Source organism: Chanodichthys erythropterus, chromosome 2 (assembly GCF_024489055.1).
Source record: "Chanodichthys erythropterus isolate Z2021 chromosome 2, ASM2448905v1, whole genome shotgun sequence".
Taxonomy (NCBI): Eukaryota; Metazoa; Chordata; class Actinopteri; order Cypriniformes; family Xenocyprididae; genus Chanodichthys; species Chanodichthys erythropterus.
The window spans coordinates 13,384,535-13,403,252 of NC_090222.1; the positions used below are offsets into that span (position 1 = coordinate 13,384,535).

General features: G+C 36.8%; 1 protein-coding gene across 3 annotated transcripts in view; it reads right to left on the minus strand.

Annotated features, from left to right (window-relative positions):
• Positions 1-15,026, minus strand: part of rorc (RAR-related orphan receptor C) — a 43,575-nt gene extending 28,549 nt beyond the window's left edge. Inside the window, exon 1 of one of the 3 annotated variants that reach the window (XM_067401452.1) lies at positions 14,492-15,026. In XM_067401452.1, coding sequence (XP_067257553.1) covers positions 14,492-14,552 — 61 coding nt within the window. In that variant the 5' untranslated portion in view covers positions 14,553-15,026. The remainder of the gene's footprint in view (positions 1-14,491) is intronic. The other 2 variants (XM_067401435.1, XM_067401443.1) reach the window with 2 other exon arrangements.
• Positions 15,027-18,718: the final 3,692 nt, after the last annotated feature.

Here is an 18,718-nt window from a genome sequence, read left to right on the forward strand (position 1 = left end):
TGTTATATATATATATATTATTAATTAATATATTATTATACAAATATATATATATATACATATATATATATATATATATATATATATATATATATATATATATATATATATATATATATATATATATATATATATATATATATATATATTATAGTAAATATGTTAAATATAAAATCCAACATTACAGTCAAGTACCATGAAAAGCAACTAGTTGTAAACACATGAATTGCCTGTGCTCCCTTGAAATGATTTCAGCCTCAGAAAAACTGTAATCATACCACAATGTAATTATTTTGACACCACCTTTTCAACTGACCTGAAGTAAATTCTATTAAATTTTAATTTAATTTTAATTACCAACAATGTACTATTGAGCTGTCCTTATTTTTAATAGAATTTTCATTGTCATTGTTCATTTCAATTTGTCAATGTGTCCTTAAGTCGTTGCATTTGTCAAGCTCAGCCTTTAAATTAAGTTTTTGAAAGAAAAATGATCAAATAATATTTTTTCCTTAATTTAAACAAAATAAAAAATGTATTGATAACTACAAACCTACAATTAATCACAAACAAGCTAGACTGAGTGACAGCTTAATGTATTGTTAAAATACCCATTCTGGTGTATTTTCCTTAATGAAATTTTAATTAAGTAATTTATTTAGTATAAATTGCCTTTATGTTTGTTTGTTTATTTAATGTTTATTGCTAGAAAATAACAAATCACACATATCAGGGATTTAAACTGGATTAACAGGATTGCAAAAATTGAATTCTCGGATGAAAATGTATAGACAATAAAACAGATGTATTTAGTTTATTTAATTTTTAGTCTAAAGTTAAAGAAATGAATCAACATTTTTAAGCACATCTTTTCACTGAATATTTGTTGGAAAACATTTTTAAGGAGTATTAAGTCCTAGGCCCCTATTCATGGAAAGTGCAGTGTTCACACACCTACACACACTAAACTAAACTAAACTCTAAAACACATGCGTGTATACACCAACACATGCACACAAACACAAAAGTATGCTTTTATTGGAGTAAAAAGCACAAACACACATTATCTTTCACATGAAAAGCCCCTCAACCCCCATCCCTGCCCACACACGAGCACAAACAGCAATCTCCGTTGTCTGACGTTTGACCACACTTTGAGAAAGTTCAGATTTGATGCTGTGTTGGCCGTTTCCGATGGGTATTTTTAGCAGTGTGTCTATCTGAAGACACAGGGCAGGTACGATAAGCATCGCAGGGAAGAACACTTGGCCTCCCTCTCTCTTACTTTCTCTGTCTGTCTCTCACTCCGGCTGTCTCTCTCACTCTCTCTCCCTCTTTGAAGGGCTTTGTGGCTTTTTGAAAAAGTAACTTTTGCTTATGTAGCGGAACACACACAAATAGGTGCGTGGCGACTTGCAGACGCACTCGGAAACAAAGACTCTCAAAGCAGGTATTTCACAACTCTGTCTCACGGTTTGCCTAATAGCAAAAAAAATGACCAGCGCTGTTTTCGGTTTCAGTTTTTGGTCAATACGATGCACAATTCTGCTGATTTTCTCAAATTCAACAATATTGTATGTGTTTTCGAGTGTGTCTTTATGTTTATATTGATCACAGATTAAAGGATTCTCTGTAGTACCTGAATCATCAGGGTGATATAAGGCACCTTAGTAACAGATCTATATGCAGTTGGATAACACAGCAAAGCCCCGATTACACTGCTTATCACTCCATTCTGGCCAACTTGAACAGTTAGTTGGCCACACCGCTGATCCAGGACCAGAGAGAGAAAGAAAGAGAGAGATTTTGACTGCTTGAGGGGAAAAAACAAAACAAAACAAAACAAAAACATAATTGTTTGAAATCATATTATCACTATATATAACCTATTTAAATTTTAAAATGTATGCACCTATCTACAAATTATCAAATGAAGTCATTAAAACAACAAAGTTTGGACACACTGAAAAACATACAGATAGAGCAAACTGACATTTGGGCCTCTGTTATCAGTGCCTGACATAAACTTATCAGTCTTGCCTGCACTGAACAACACTTGTCAGGTGACAGCTATAGTGCATAGTATCTCCTCTCCTACACATTTAATTTAACATTATTTTTCTCAACCCCTTGATTTGACCAACCATCCTCAAGCCACATTTTACCATTACAGTCCAGCGTTTTTCATGTGATTTCACCAAGAAGCTATGAAGACTTTAAAAGACATTTTAAAGCAATAAAAAGGTACAACAGAACTAAGCGTCTCCGCTAAGTAATAATCCTAGACAATAAGACTAATAAAGGAGGAATAGAAGACAACTGTGCATGAACATACTGCAAATGCAACACTAGAGCATCTTAAACCCAAAAACTGCTCATGTTCTAGATTGACCTAACTAATGTTGTCAAAACACCAACATATCAGTAACAACACCAGTAAAATTAACCGTTCTCTATACTAGTTTTGGTATCATAGGAAAAACTATATGCACTCAGTTTGAAAAAAGAAAAAAAAAAATTAAAAAAACTACAGATCGAACTTGTGTGTTCCTGCCAGCAGACAGTTGGAGGAGATTGCACAAAAACATCTGCATCTTATGGATGGATTCTGACTAACTTAAACGTGTATGATTGGCAATTGTGTTCATGCTGTCAACAGGCATGTCTGTGTAGGGCTGGGTGGTACGATGGCATATGTCGTGACCATGGTAAACTGTCTATCATTAGAGATTTTACTTTATTGTTTATTTCACGGTATGTAAATATAACCCGAAGCGTGAGCACAGAAAGCCGCTTCTCGCAGACGGCATGCAATCACGAATTCAGTTCTCTTTGCCCTTTTTTTTGCGCTTGAATGGTTAGACTGATGAACAATAATGTCAAAATGCCCATCGTGTATTCATGTAAACATAGTCGGTCATGTCTTAAATTAATGTAAACAGTTGGGTGAAAACCGGATGTGTGTATTTGGACAGCGGCATGATAAACTGCGGTCTGTCACAATGTTAATCAAACAACAAAAGACAAAGAGAAAATGACTCACATAAGAACCAGTTCATATGTGATTCATAGTGTTTTAGTTATACACTTGATTATTTAGTTTTTGAAGCATTTTTTACTACATTAAATAAACCTTCTGTAGCTTAAAAACGTAAAGTTTATTTAATTTGTATCTTCACTCTATTGTTTTTTGTCCTACTGTTTGTAATTTGCTTCTTTGTTTTTTGCTTACCCAAAAATGAAATTTCTGTCATTAAGTACTCACCCTCATGTCATCCCAAGACCTTCGTTCATTTTCAGAACACAAATTAAGATATTTTTGATTAAATCAGAGGGTATCTGATCGACACATATGCAGCAACGACATTGCACCTTTTGAGGTCCAGAAAGGTACTAAAGACATCGTTAAAACAGTCGACGTGACTGCAGTGGTTCAACCTTAATATTTTGAAACGACAAGAATACTTTTTGTGTGCAAAAACAAAACAAAAATAACAACTTCATTCAACAAATTCATCTGTCCCGTCATACTGCTACTCTATTTTCGCTGCAGTGCTTCAGAGCCATACGCACAGGAGCATTTGAAAGCAGCACCTATCAGTGGGTATCAAACTGGTTCTCTGTACTTTTGGTACTTCAAAAAGGCTGGTACCAAAGAATCGGTACTTATAACAACACTAGCCCTGGCAAAATCTCCCCATCCAACTTTAAAATGGATTAAGAAATTTCTCAAGACCTTGTCTAAAGAGTAAACAGCTGAAAACTAAGAAATAAATGGTAAGTCATTCTCGGCTATATTGAGCATATGATGTATGTCCGTGCATCTATAGAGCTTTTCTTCTACTTTCACTCAAAGCACAAGTTGTGGGAATCTCTTCAACACCTGGATGATGCAATGGCACCCATAATGCCCAGGAACAGCCATAGTGTCTCCCTTACTATACTTGGGCATCTGCAGGGCACCTGATGACTTCTCTAACACCGCAATCTGTATCTAGGTTGCATCTCATTTCACTTCCAAGTTTCCTGTCAGTATACTATTAAACAAATTTAGCCTCGATCACCACTTTATGTCACCACAGCTGATCATCATTCGTTTTGTTGATTGTGCATTTTCCTTGAAGCGGTTACAAAAAGTACAGGAACACTGAAATATGCACTTGTTCTACATTTCTGACTTTATAATATAGACTGAAAAATAGACTGAAAATGACTGGTGACATTTTAGTGCACTAAAATTTTGACAATAGGGCAGCCCTAGAAATGGCCTGTGCAGTGAAGCAGGTACTGTCCAGGTACTAACCAGGCTTAACCCTGCTTAGCTTCAATGGGTAACCAGTCAAGAGCTGCAGGGTGATAAGCTTCTGGAAACATGAACCGTGAGGTGGCAGTTGTCCTCTGTTGTTCCATAACAAGAAGTCACTGAGGACCCCTGCTGCTATACAAGAGAAATCAACAAACCAGTCAACAACATCCTATAAAAAGTAAAAACTGACCCACCCTGAGAAACTCAAAGAGCTTCTAAAAAGTACTTTGAACACAACTGTCTGTAAATTCAAATGAATGTACATGAATAACTGTAAAAAAACAACACAAGGCATCAAAGTTTTTTCAGTTTTCAGTTGACAACTACTGACATTATCATGAGTCTCAAGATTTGCCTCATCTGTAGATTCATAAACCGCTGTAAGGTAACACATGCCATATTGTTGATGAGTGTCATTACTTTGTGGTTTCCTTTTGTGTCGCACCCATCTCTTCCTCTGTTCAGTCTTTAAAGTTCTTTCTCACTCCCACCTGTATAAAATCTCCCTCATGTTTAGTCAAATGTCACACTCTGCCTACGTAATTAATGTATTCAAATATTTTCTTGGGAAGAAACTGTAAAAGAGTGTTGCAATGTATGTGAAAGCACGTAATCTGTGTAGTGGGGTAGTGGATGTAAGCTTCTGGATCTCAAATTAGCCAATCGGCTTCTGGAAATAGATCAGGAATCCAAAGACACTCACTAAACACTAATCTTTCCTTTAATCCAGATTATGTCCATTCTTACCACACACACACAGGTATTTACAGTATTTCTGGCAAGGTTATGTTAGGGTAAGTTAAAGAAAAAGAGACAGTGAGAAAGGCTGAGAGAGAGAAAACATTGAATGAGAAATGAGTCTTAGGGTTAGTATTACACATCAGAAGAGTTTGAATGAGATTTCTGCAATCAGGAGCAGAAAACTGTGAATATTATTTTTTTTTTAAACATTCACATTAAGAGGACCCTTGGTGGTTAAACCCTCAGTAATGATGTTTACACACATGGCCTAATTCTGATGAAAGTGGAGTGCTTTGCTTTCTCATCTTGGCAGTTATTGAAACATTCTGAAACAGGTTTTAAAAAAACAAACAAACAAACAAAAAACTAATGGAGATATAATTCATTTTGAAGCTTTATTAAGTGTTAATGAGATTATGTGGTTTTATAATCAATTAACACTGTTTTTGTCATTTTTTACAAAATGGACAAAATTTGTCACAAAAATTTCGATTTACTGAATTACACTTTTGGCTATACCGAATGGCAATATTTTCAAACAATGCTAACAGGCTGATATCTAGCTAGCTAGCAAAAGGACAATCAAACATTTTATATTTATTACAACATTTTCATTGATTTATAGCGGTTGTACTGAATAACACCTGATGTACATGCGTATATTGAAACGTCTCGGTTACGTATGTAACCCTCGTTCCCTGAAGGAGGGAACGGAGACGTACGTCAGTAGTGACCGACGAATTGCGATATCCCGATTCGTCGGTCACTACTGACGTACGTCGAACGTGACCGACTGAAAGGGAACATGAATTTTTCAAATAGTTAAGAGAGAGTTAGTTACTTTGCTTCACAACGATGTGGTCCTTTGCAGGTGTCTGAATGATGTCACATCCTGTCACATGATACTGAATGCATGACGATCCAAAATGGTCCCTTTATATTGGTTACTCTGAATGACATCAATGAAATTCTTTTTCTGGACATTCTTTCTCAGTGGCGTGCACAGGGTCGAGGGGGCTTGAGTCCCTGCCCCTTTGATCGCGAAAGTGAAAGTGCCCTTTGCGGTCGCATCGCGGTGCCCCAGCGTTCCCATTTCTCCTGCCCCGACCCACAACCACATTCAATGTGATTCATTAAAAGTGATCTAGTTGTACTACTTTACAGACTTTGAATGTCATGGGGTTTATTATTATTATTATTAAGGCCTTATTATTAAAAATGACCAAGTCATTGACCCATTCACAAAAAAAATATCAGAGGATCAATCAAATTATTTGATGAATCTACTGTGTATAGAGGATAGATTCAAATATCATGAAGTCAAAGAGATGCAAAAAAATGTTATCAGTATGGTCCTAAAATATATAATATATATAAAAGGTTTCAATTAAAACCAAAAACCAAGACATTTACAATCTGATGCTGTAGAACATTTAAAAGCCATTGAGAACTATTTATTCACTAGTCCTTTAGAAAATCATGTACAGGTTGAGTGATAAAGGAATGTTTTGAGTAGGGATGCACTGACTTTTTATTTATTTTTTTGGCCGATACGATACGATTTTAAAAAACAACTATTGGCCGATTCCGATACAGATATTTTTTACTTGCTCTCTTATTTGAACGTTTGTCTTTATTGTATACTAGCTAGTTTATTGCTGCATAATAAAATAATTTCTATTGAACATGGATTGGATCCATTTAACATTCAACATGCCAAGATGATGCATAAATAAAGATAAAGATAAAGATGCATAAATAATGCTTTTCAGGTAGGTCGAACAGGTTCTCAGTTTAGTTTTCAGGTACATAAATAATCAAATATAAAATATATTCTTCATTGTATATACATTAATCCTGATTAAAGTTACAAAAGAATAGTGAGCGATTTTTTGTCTTTTGTTAAGACAGTAGCACAGCAGGAATATTAGGCTGCTGTCACTTCAAGAGCTGCATGGATCCAATATAGTGTTACACAATACAAGTTTTATGTTAAGTTCAGACGTAAGCAACTTTACAAGGATACTCGACAAGACTGGCATTTTGATATAATTTTGTGTGAATTAGAAGAAATGAAAGAAAACAGTATTTGCGCGCTGTCTAAAACATGGCTTTCTGGGCATGCACTTGATGTATGCACACACAAAACTTCTCACATAGCAAGTAGAATTGAGTTCTCTTTCACGTCTTCTTGAGCATGAATATTTAAATTCGCAAGGCCTAAAAACACATGCAAAGGATAAACTTTCATGAAGATGCAGCACTGGCCTGATCAGAACAGTGACAGTTCCATCAATTGTCCTAAGCGCCATTCACGCTGGCACCGGGCGGTCGAGCCCTGCTGTATTTTGTACAGATTTCATTTTGTTTTAGCACATATTTAAAAGGTAGGGTAGGTAATTTTCAGAGAGGCTAGCAATAGCGAGCTAGCTTTAAAAGCATAAGATCCCACCCTCCCTTCAGAGAATCTCCAAAGCAACACCTCCTCCAAAACACATGAACGCATACAGCAGGGAGCAAACAAAAGTGTAGCGAGACACGGCGTTATACTACCTCATGTTTCAAAGCATATAACGTTACAATAATGATGAATGTAAACAACTTAAAGAGCATTGACCTGTTCTACTTGACTGCTGCAAATTAATTTTGGCATTGATAGTGTTGCCATTGAAAAGCATCAATTCGAATCACGAACCGCTCCGAGTATAAAGTCAGGGGTTTCCGTCTCTTCCAAATTACGTTATGGTGTGAACACAGGATAAGCTTGTTGCTTTGGTTCAGGAAGAACTGTAAAACGTGGCTGTTGTTTTGGTTGCGATGCTCGTGACTGGCGTCTGTCTTAAATCTGCATAGCATGAAACGCGCTGATCACCTGTGATGTCTGCATCAGGGTGCGTGAGGGCATGTAAAAACATACACTGACAGACAGGTAGGACATCCTAATGTATCCCTTGGATCGAGGGATATGATTGGATGAACATTTTATGGTTCTACGCCTTCCACAGATGATATAAATACATTTAGACCACTTAACTTAGTGATTGCTATCAGGATATGAAGAGACTTTCAACCAGCGTAACAAAAATTGTTTTTAAAGCAAATCACCTATCCAGCCTCTAATTATTTTACCCAGAGAAAAACGTTGGATAATGCAACAGACATTATACAACCCAGTGCCTTTGCGCAGTTAACTAATAAACCAAACAAAAATCCAACATACAGCAATGCATTTATAATGGACATCTATGTAACAGAAATGTGCTTAAAGGAATAATTCACACCCCAAAAAAAGAAAAAAATGTTTGTGAGATGCTGTTACCACAGAAAATAATTTCAACAGTAATTTTCAAACAAAAATGTTTTTTGGGCTGTAACATTGTCTAGAATTTAGCAGTGAGGGTAGCTGTTCTAGACAGATGAATTCTTGGTTATGGATTATTTATAATTCCTATGTTGGGATTTTCCTTTCATGTCTTTAGAGAAACAGAAGAGAGTCTGCACACTCTACCAAAGAAGTCAGCAAGTGTGAGATAACATCAATACTTTACTCAAAAAATGGCAAACGCTTTGGTCAATTTTGTATGTCTATGCACCTCATATGGACTAGTTTGAAGTTGAGTTCCTATTCTTCATGTATTTTAGAGCACAGTGTGGGAAAGTTATTGTGCTTACCTGGTTTAAATTGCAGGAGTTGAAAAATTGGATATAACTCAGCACAGAAAAGGTAGATAAGCGATTCTATCACAATAGTATCATGTTAAAACAATGTAACCATAATTTTGAAACAGTGTGTATTAATGCTAATCCAAAAAACTTCCCCCATATACTTCCATTGTATGGGCATTACATGGGTTATTCCAACTGAGGAAAGAATTGAAAATATTGTCATAACCAGACAAGGTTATTAATGCACAATAGAATCTGTTGGTCGGAAGAAGGCTTTGATTTTAAAGTGCCCTATTACGCTATTTTAAACATTCCTAATTATATTTTGGAGGTCTCCTACAATAAGTTTACATGCATCCAAGGTAAAAAGTCATCAGATATTTCTCAGTGTCTGAAACGGCTCAATAAAGGATTCAGGGCCCTATTATACACCTGGCGCAATGCGGCAACAGGCACATTGTTTAAATGGCAAATGCATTTGCGCCCATTTGTGCACCCATGGGTGTGCTGGTCTGAAAACGAGGTGTGTTCAGGTGCATTCTATTTCAGTTTCATTTCTCCTGTCGTTAAACTAGCAAAAGTGGATTCGGACACGCCCTAATTGTACCTACGTCATGCGCTTCAGACCATGTGCTTAGATCGTTAAAATAGGACCCTCAGTCTCTCTAAACCCCTCATTTCCAAGAGCTTCCTTTTCTCTGATTGGTCAAATGTCCCAGTCTGTTGTGATTAGTCTACCGCTTGCAGCACATGTCGGAAAAAGAAACACTTATTACCACAGTAACAATGGCATCAGTTTTATCATATCAATTCCAGCGCGAGTCCTCATTCTTTGGAAGTGCAGCACAGAAAACAGCATCTTCTCGACATGTCAACAACACAACATGCTGCTTCTCAGCAGGGTTGCCAGGTTTTTACAACAAAACTACCCCAAATTCTTCTCAAAACTAGCCCAAAATTGCGTTCCGGGCTGTAAATAACATGTTATTTGGGGTCACTTAGTCTTAAAATGCGTGGACATGAAAAACAACCCACGGCAACAGTGTTAAAGTAGCCGTGGACTTGGCAACACTGCTTCTCAGCCACAACTACAGTGTTTGAGGGCGGGTCAAAGTAAACCATGCTTGCAAACAGCAAATGAAGACCATAGGTATTATGCAAATTTGTTACAAACCTACATAGATGTTACAGAAGTGAGACTGGAATTACTGAAGACTCATTTCAGCAGTTCAGAATCTATTCTTTCTTTTAGGATACAATTACTTTATTTGTTGTGCATTTTGATCTTTTAAACTTTGCAGACCTTTTACATTCACGAACAGCTATTACAAATGATAAGGCAATATTTGAAAAAGCATAATGAGGCACTTTAAGAATGAAAAGGGGCTGAAAATTTAAAGACACTGATAAGCACTAGCATGTGCACAGGTGAACATAGGGATGAGATGTTGACTCAGAATAGGAAAGCTAGGCTTATATGATGTACGCAAGATGAGGTGCAAGTACACAGGTGCAAGTGGGAGCGCATCAAAGAAGTGAAGCAGACAGAACAGAACAGAAAGTGAATGTGGAGGAGTTCAAAACTGAGGGAAAGTGTTGATGATGATACAGTGATACAGTGAGAGGAGGAGAAAAGGAGTGTCAGATAAGGGAAGTGTGAGAACATGTGGATGAATATGTTTTAGGGATGCTGACGGGATGAGAACAGAGGCACGCAGACACAGGGTTTATGTATTCTCAAAATATAGAATATACATATTTGTTTGTTATAAAATATAGCCCATGCCAAGTCCTATATTTATGTATAAGCAGTGTCCGAGAAGTCATCAGCAGTGATGAAAAAATATTAGAAATACTGTCAAACCATTTAAAATTTCAAAAATAATTTAAGATATAATAAATATTAGAGGTGCAATATGTAAAATTTCTGTCTGCTAGAGGTCATTAGAGGCCTATTCAAAACAAAGGCGTAGCTTGATGACGGCAAGTTTGAGCGCGGAATCTTGGGACATGTGGTTTTTACATCACAGTCGGTGGAAACAATCGAGATAGGACTCGGGAAGGAAATCATGTTCATGGATGCGATTATTAACGTTACTGCAGTATGAAGCAGAGCAGGACCGAGTGTTGTGGGAGCTGAACGAGGAGCTGGAGCGATTGCGCAACAGCAGAACTTTTATTATGCCACAGTCGCTGGCGCTGCTTCCACTTTACCGGTCATGTTTATCATATTAGACACATTTGAGTGTGTTGAAAATTATGTTATAACGTTACTCTGTGCGTTCGCTTGGTGGCTGCTGCGTGACATTTGTTGCACAATGTAGTAAGATAGATCAATTTTAGAATATCATATTAAATGCTGAATGGGCTGTGTTGATAAATGGCATGCAATTCATTTTAAAACTTATTGTATGATGGAGAAAATTCTGTATTACAGTTATTAAAAATAAAGCTGCATCTGATTATGTTATGTTAGCTCTTTGACAAAATAGTGTTTTTCTCTGAGGCATGGTAAAGCATGGTACTCACAAAAAAAATCAAGAAAATTGATTTAAAGGTGCCCTAGAACTGAAAATTGAATTTATCTTGGCATAGTTAAATAATTAGAGTTCTGTACATGGAAATGACATACAGTGAGTCTCAAACACCATTGTTTCCTCCTTCTTATGTAAATTTGATTTGTGCAAAAGACCTCTAAAGAACAGGTGAATCTCAACATAACACTGACTGTGACGCAACAGTCGGGATCATTAATATGTACGACCCCAAATTTTGCATATATGCCAGCCCATGTTCAAGGCATTAGACAAGCCAGTATTAATGTCTGGAGCAGCACAGAGCCTAATAATCAGATGTTATGCAGGTAAGCAAGCAAGAACAATAGTGAAAAATGGCAGATGGAGCAATAATAACTGACATGATCCATGATATCATGATATTTTTAGTGATATTTGTAAATTGTCTTTCTAAATGTTTCATTAGCATGGTCTTACAATAACCCGGTCGCTCCCGAGATGATTTGACATCAGCGCATCTGTGCTTGAACTTGAACAAAACTTTCTGCAGTGGTGGCATTCACACAGTCCCCAGTTCCCTGTCCTGAGAAACCTGGCAAGATATGTTCTTTACATTAGAGGTCTGTGCGATTGTACCTTCAGAGGACATTTAACTTTTGTGATCAGATTTTGGAGGAGAGATGTTCTGAAACGGTCGTCAGTCAGCGTCATTCTGTTCATGCGTGGATGTTAAAAATGATATAGCTAGTAAGCCAACAGTTTTCATTTATGTAATTTTGGCTTAGCCTATAGTTTTGAGGGACATGTTGTAGGCTATTTAATTTGACACTGACATTTTAAATTGACATTTTTTCTCTGACATTTTTTAGGGTGTTGACAGCATCATAGACAAATACAAATCTTATGTATGCAACATTTTATATTTGTTGTCCCCAATCACTCTCTTTCTTTAGGGGAAGTTTAAACGCCAGATTCTGGAAACGATCTTTAGAGGGACCCGTCGAGTCGGGAAGAAAATCACTATATGCGGATAGCAGGTGAACACAGAGTGAATTTTAGGCGGGAGCGGGTGCTTGCGGAATAGAACCATTGCGGGAGTGGGACGAAAAAAAAAACAGTCCCGCGCAGACCTCTAGATCTGATATGCTGCATGACAAACACTTTGTAAAGATCCATTTTGAGGGTTATATTAGCTGTGTGAACTTTGTTTATGCAATGTATTATAGAGTTGCGAGCTCGGGGGCGGGGAGCACGAGAATTTAAAGGAGCCGCAGCCTGAATCGGCGCATATTTAAATATGTCCCAAAATAGGCAGTTAAAAAATTGAATAATATTAAATCTATGGGGTATTTTGAGCTGAAACTTCACAGACACATTCAGGGGACACCTTAGACTTATATTACATCTTGTGAAAAAGGGTTCTAGGGCACCTTTAAACAATAAGACTAAACATGTTGAGCTATATAAAAACAATTAGTTTTCTGTCTATGATTATATCAAAACAGTTGTTCCCTTGTCTGTTAAAACATGTAATATATTAAAACGTCTTTCTTGTTTCCATGGTTTTTACAAAACAAAACTGGAAACCGAGGGTAACGCGGGTATGACACAATTTACAGGCGACTCCTCACACGTCCCTGAGCCTTGGTTAAAATTGCATTTTTCTCACAATTTACAAATAGATGGACATATTTGGGATATTGTAAGTACTCAATTGAACAAAATATATAACACTGGCCTAGTGGTTTTTGGATATTTTACTGCAAAAATCTTACATATTGCACCTTTAAATAACACAATGCTGAGCAAATCTGTCCTGCATAATATTAAACAGAAAACTTTTCAAACTGTTTAGACTGAATGATACCAACAAACAAATGAAACTGTCCCAAATTTGATAATAATTTCAGTAATTTAAATGAAATGAAATAACCCACTTCCCACGTAATGTTTTGCCTGAACTCGTATTGCATGAAAGGGTTTAATGGTTAACACACCACACTGATGCGTTAGCTTCCAGTTTACACAGAATAAGGTCACCGAACAAACTGATCTCGGCAAAATGATGTCGTAAGAGTGAAACAGCCAGAAGTTCAACTTCAGATAACCCAATCCACCAGTTACCAATTAAAGCAATACTCTTTCAGCTGAATACAGCCCTAAAGAGACCTATTGGGTTGCAAGTTCCTAATAAGACACCCTTGAGGGAATTTCATTTCAGTAACTAAAGTATAGTCTTATCTCTGTGCTACTTGGTCAATGGGTATCGCTTTCCTTTCCTTTATTCCTCTTTTATTACCCTGACTTTTAGTTTCTTCCTCAGGTCCTTGGGAAAAACAAGTGAATCTCTGATAATATCTGTCATATATCTAACATGATTACATACATTTGCTCACTTTTATTTACTATTCAAACCCTTTTTACAGTTTGTGTTTGAATTTCAGGTTCTCCACAAATTAAATTTTAAACCAATTGGCTATTGCTTTCTCTGCAATTGTGAATTTTGCTCATTTCACTGTTATTTGTACCTAAGTGACATGTCAAGTATATAGTGACAGCAGCTATATTCCATCTAAAAATATGTTTAACCTTATTATTCGTTTACACAATCAAAAAGGCTAAAACTAAAGGTTCCAAATGGGGGTTTTGCAGTGAAATAACTATTTTGGGTTTCCTTTTGAGCAATGGAAAATTTCCATGGATGTTAAAGGTTCTTTATGGAACCATTGATGCTAATAAATAACCTTTATTTTTAAGAATGTATATTATTTTTGTATACTTTCACAAGTTAATTTGTCATACCCATGGTTTAACACCCAGTGTTAAAAGAAATATGACAACAAAAGGGAAAACTGCACCCTTACCGAGAGTGACTGAAAGTCAGTCAAAATGACACTGCACGTTTAACAAAAATAGATAAGGCAGCACAACACTCTTTTGAACGCGCACTGGATCAGAGAGAGAAGTGACAGAAGCAAGAGAAGTTGTGGTTTCGCTGGCTCGCGTGGCACAGGCTTGGCACAAGCGCTGTGGGTTAGTATAGGACTGCTGGCACACAGACAGGCACTTCTGTCACATAAGGGGTGTATTTTTAGAGTGCCACTGCTCTCATATCTATCACTGCATGTGTGCGCGCGTTTATTCCACGTTTCACAAGTGTGTGACACTCATACACACGCGCGCGCGCGCGCGCACAAACTGATATAATTCCCCACCAATGCAGCATTGAGGTATGTTATGGGTTAATGAAATACACGCTTACCTCTTTTACTCTGAGTGTTGTCGTGGTTCGGGTCCGGCGATTCGGGCTCATCATTTTCCATTACTTTCCTGTCAAAACTCTCCGTGCCAACACACCTCCTTGCCTTATACTTTAGTTGTGATTAGTGTTTATTATTAGGCCTATTATTATTAAACTAAAAAAAAAATCAACCTGAAGTAATGAAAACTAGAGGAAAAGCATAAAACTGCCGACACTTTAACGACCGGGACGCCGCAAACGTTTTAACAAGCACATCGCCATTTTTAATAATTCCCTAAAAGTTGGCGCGTCTGGCAACAAACGAGGTTTAAGTCGAAACGTTCCTCTTTCGCTTCGCTGTGGTTTGAATGTAACTAACATGCGTAAATGACATTTCAAAAATAAAGTTGACCGGTCCCGCTGAGAGAGGGAGAGAGAGAGAAACTGACGGGCACTTGTTGGATAAATAATCGACCGAGTGGCCGCTGGCGCGCGCGATCCCCCTGTCTGTCCAGGCTCGCGCAGCGCTCGAGCTGTCCCGAGCCAGTACCGTGTTATGTCATCAATCATTATGTAATAGGCGCGGGAAGAGCGAGGGGAATGCTTTTAATGGGAGACTGAAGAGTAGTTTATGAGCATTTTTGTCCGGTCCACTTTAATTTTGTGTTTATTGCTTAAAGCTACAATAACGTGACACCACACGACGAGACGCTTTTTTTTTTGCTAAGAGAAATTCTGTTCTGATTATTTTATATTCTAGGTACCAAACTAGCCTACATTAACTGGATTAAATAATAATCATTAAATATTTTAATAACTCTTCAATATATCTCTGAGATGTTTCAAATATATTTGTTCTTTTATAAAGAGAGGCGTTTCATTTGTTCAGGACACATGGCCAATAATCCTTCAGTGCTGTGTTATGTAATGTGAATTCAGCACTGAACTGTCACTGGATAACATGAGGCGACTATGTCAGTGTGTTAATGCACTGTCATTTATTCAACTGTTAATTAGGAAAGAAATATTGGTGACTTTCATTTACATCCTAATCCTTATTATCTTAGGTCTTTGAGAAATCCAGAGCCCATTCCTGGTATTAATATAAATCTATTCTAAATTATTATGTTATAAGTGGGGCCAGAGTACAGGACCTCAGACTTCTCCAAAACTGAGATTAGCATAAGAATCCTCAGCACAAACAGTGCCAGCTGACCTCTAGAGCCCCCAGTCAGTGGCATTGCTACATTTTCTGGGTCCATTGCATTGGGCCCCCTTGAAATAATAATAAAAAAAGCTCTATTGTCTATTATCTATCGTGTTTTATGAAAGACAGCTCACACAGAAATTACTTAAAAGGATTAGTTCACTTCAGAATTAAAATTTCCTGATAATTTACTCACCCACATCCAAGATGTTCATGTCTTTCTTTCTTCAGTCTAAAAGAAATTAAGGTTTTTGAGGAAAACATTCCAGAATTGTTCTCCATACAGTGGACTTCAATGGGGACAAATGGGCTGAAGGTCCAAATTACAGTTTCAATGCAGCCGAGGAATAAAGGTCTTATCTATAGCGAAATGATCTGTCATTTAGGGCTGTTCAACGATAACCGTGGTTATCGTGTACAAAATAAGAGTCTGTGTTTACGTAATATATGTATAATTATTATGTATATATAAATACACACACATGCATGTATATATTTAAGAATTATAAGCATGTATGTATAAATATATAAATATATTTCTATATATTTAAATTATATATAAATGTAAATATTTGTATAGAAATATAAGATATTTTTCTTAAATATATACATGCATGTGTGTGTATTTATATATACATAATAATTATACACAAAACAAACACACATATATTACGTAAACACAGACTCTTATTTTGTACACGATAACCACGGTTATCGTTGAACAGCCCTATAGACAATAAATAAAATAAAAAATTATATACTTTTTAACCACAAATGCTCATCTTGCACACGTGACGTAGGCGGAAGTACTGCGGTAGGGCGAAAAACATCTCATTTTCTCCTTCAATTTCAAAATCGTCTGACATTTTTATTTTACCTTTTTTTTTTTTTTTTTTTGGTAAAGGCCGTTTGAGTTAGTCTTTGAACGTTTGCTCCATAAACACTGGATCGGTACTTCTGCTTACGTCACGCTTGACCTTTCCAACGTGATTACGATTACATCGCATAGCTAGTGCTAAATGAGCATTTGTGGTTAAAAAGTATATCATTTTTTATTTTTTTTAGAAAATGACAGATGAGACCCTTATTCCTCAGCTGGTATCGTTTAAAGCCCTTTGAAGCTGCACTGAAACTGTAATTTGGACCTTCAAACCATTGGTCCCCATTGAAAATCCTGGAATGTTTTCCTCAAAAACCTTAATTTTTTTTCGACTGAAGAAAGAAAGACAAACATATTGGATGACATGGGGGTGAGTAAATTATCAAGAAAATTTAATTCTAAAGTGAACTAATCCTTTAAACCTTTCTTTTGGACAACATAGTGAATTTATGTGTCCAGCTTAAGCCCAGTGCGTAATCTGCATGAGGAAATCTTCCACCCTTATGCATGTGAAACTCAGATCATGTGGATCCCTATTGAAATGACTGGGTTTAAACTGTGAAAACTCTGCAAACAACAATAAATGTAACCACATATCCTGCTAGGTCGTCCACTAGGGGCAGTAGGGGATTGTGGTGCATTTAAAGGAACACTCCACTTTTTTTGAAAATAGGCTCATTTTCCAACTCCCCTAGAGTTAAACAGTTGAGTTTTACCGTTTTCGAATCCATTCAGTCGATCTCCGGTTCTGGCGGTACCTATTTTCAAAAAAAGTGGAGTGTTCCTTTAAAGGATTAGTTCACTTTCAAATAAAATTTTCCTGATAATTTACTCACCCCTATGTCATCCAAGATGTTCATGTCCTTCTTTCTTCAGTCGAAAAGAAATAAAGGTTTTTGATGAAAACATTCCAGGATTATTCTCTTTATAGTGGACTTCAATGGTCTCCAGACGGTTGAAGGTCAAAATTACAGTTTCAGTGCAGCTTCAAAGGGCTTTAAACGATACCAGACGAGGAATAAGGGTCTTATCTAGCGAAACGATCTGTCATTTTCAAAAAAAATTTAAATGTATATGCTTTATATAAACAAATGATTGCCTTCCAAGTGCTTCCGCCAAATCCGCACTTTCGTATTCTTCTAAAAACTTACGCTGTATGTTCTACACCTTCCCTATTCTACTTACAGAACGAATGTGGTGCCAGTTTTGTTTTTTTCCGTAAGTAGAATAGGGAAGGCGCAGGACATACAGCGTAAGTTTTTTGAAGAATGCAGAAAGCGGAAGCACGTGCAAGGAGATAATTTGTGTTTATAAAGCACATACATTTGTATTTTTGTAGAAAATGAAGGATTGTTTCAATAGATAAGACCCTTATTCCTCGTCTGGTATCATTTAAAGTCCTTTGAAGCTGCACTGAAACTGTAATTTTGACCTTCAACTGTTTGAAGACCATTGAAGTCCACTATAAGGAGAATAATCTTAATTTCTTTTCAACTGAAGAAAGAAGGACATGAACATCTTGGATGACATGGGGGTGAGTAATTTATCAGGAAAAGTTTATTTGAAAGTGAACTTATCCTTAAAAGATGCATGCCGAGGACGGAAGAATGATACAGTCCTTGTTATAATTGTTAATAAACAATTTGCATGCTCAAATAAGTTGTACTTTTATTTAATTAATTAATTGCTGCTATATTTATTAATTGCTTTTAGAATTATTGACAATATAAAAAGCCAACATGTCTTGACAAAATCAATGTAAAGGTTAGGTTTTGACTAAAATGTATGATCTCAGCAAAGGCAATGGTGAAATGATGGAAATGGCATTTTGGTCAGACCCAGGTTTGAGCGTTAACACCACGCATGGAAATAATCTCCCCGAGAGTTTCGCTGCAGTGTTCCCACAAAAGCCATCACGCAAAGCCCACTTGACCAGACACTCGACACCTCTCCATAGATAGAAACCCACCTCAGACTGCGTCCTACATACATCATATGCGAGGCGCCTGTGGGAGACTACAGGGGCCACCACAGAGATGCAGGTTTAGATGTTTCTTTCTATCTCTTTAAGTGAGATTCATATGAGGCTAACAAGGCTAGGAAGGTGTTTGTGTGAAGCTCCAGCTTTACATGCCCATAAGTGCTAGTACGACATTTGAAG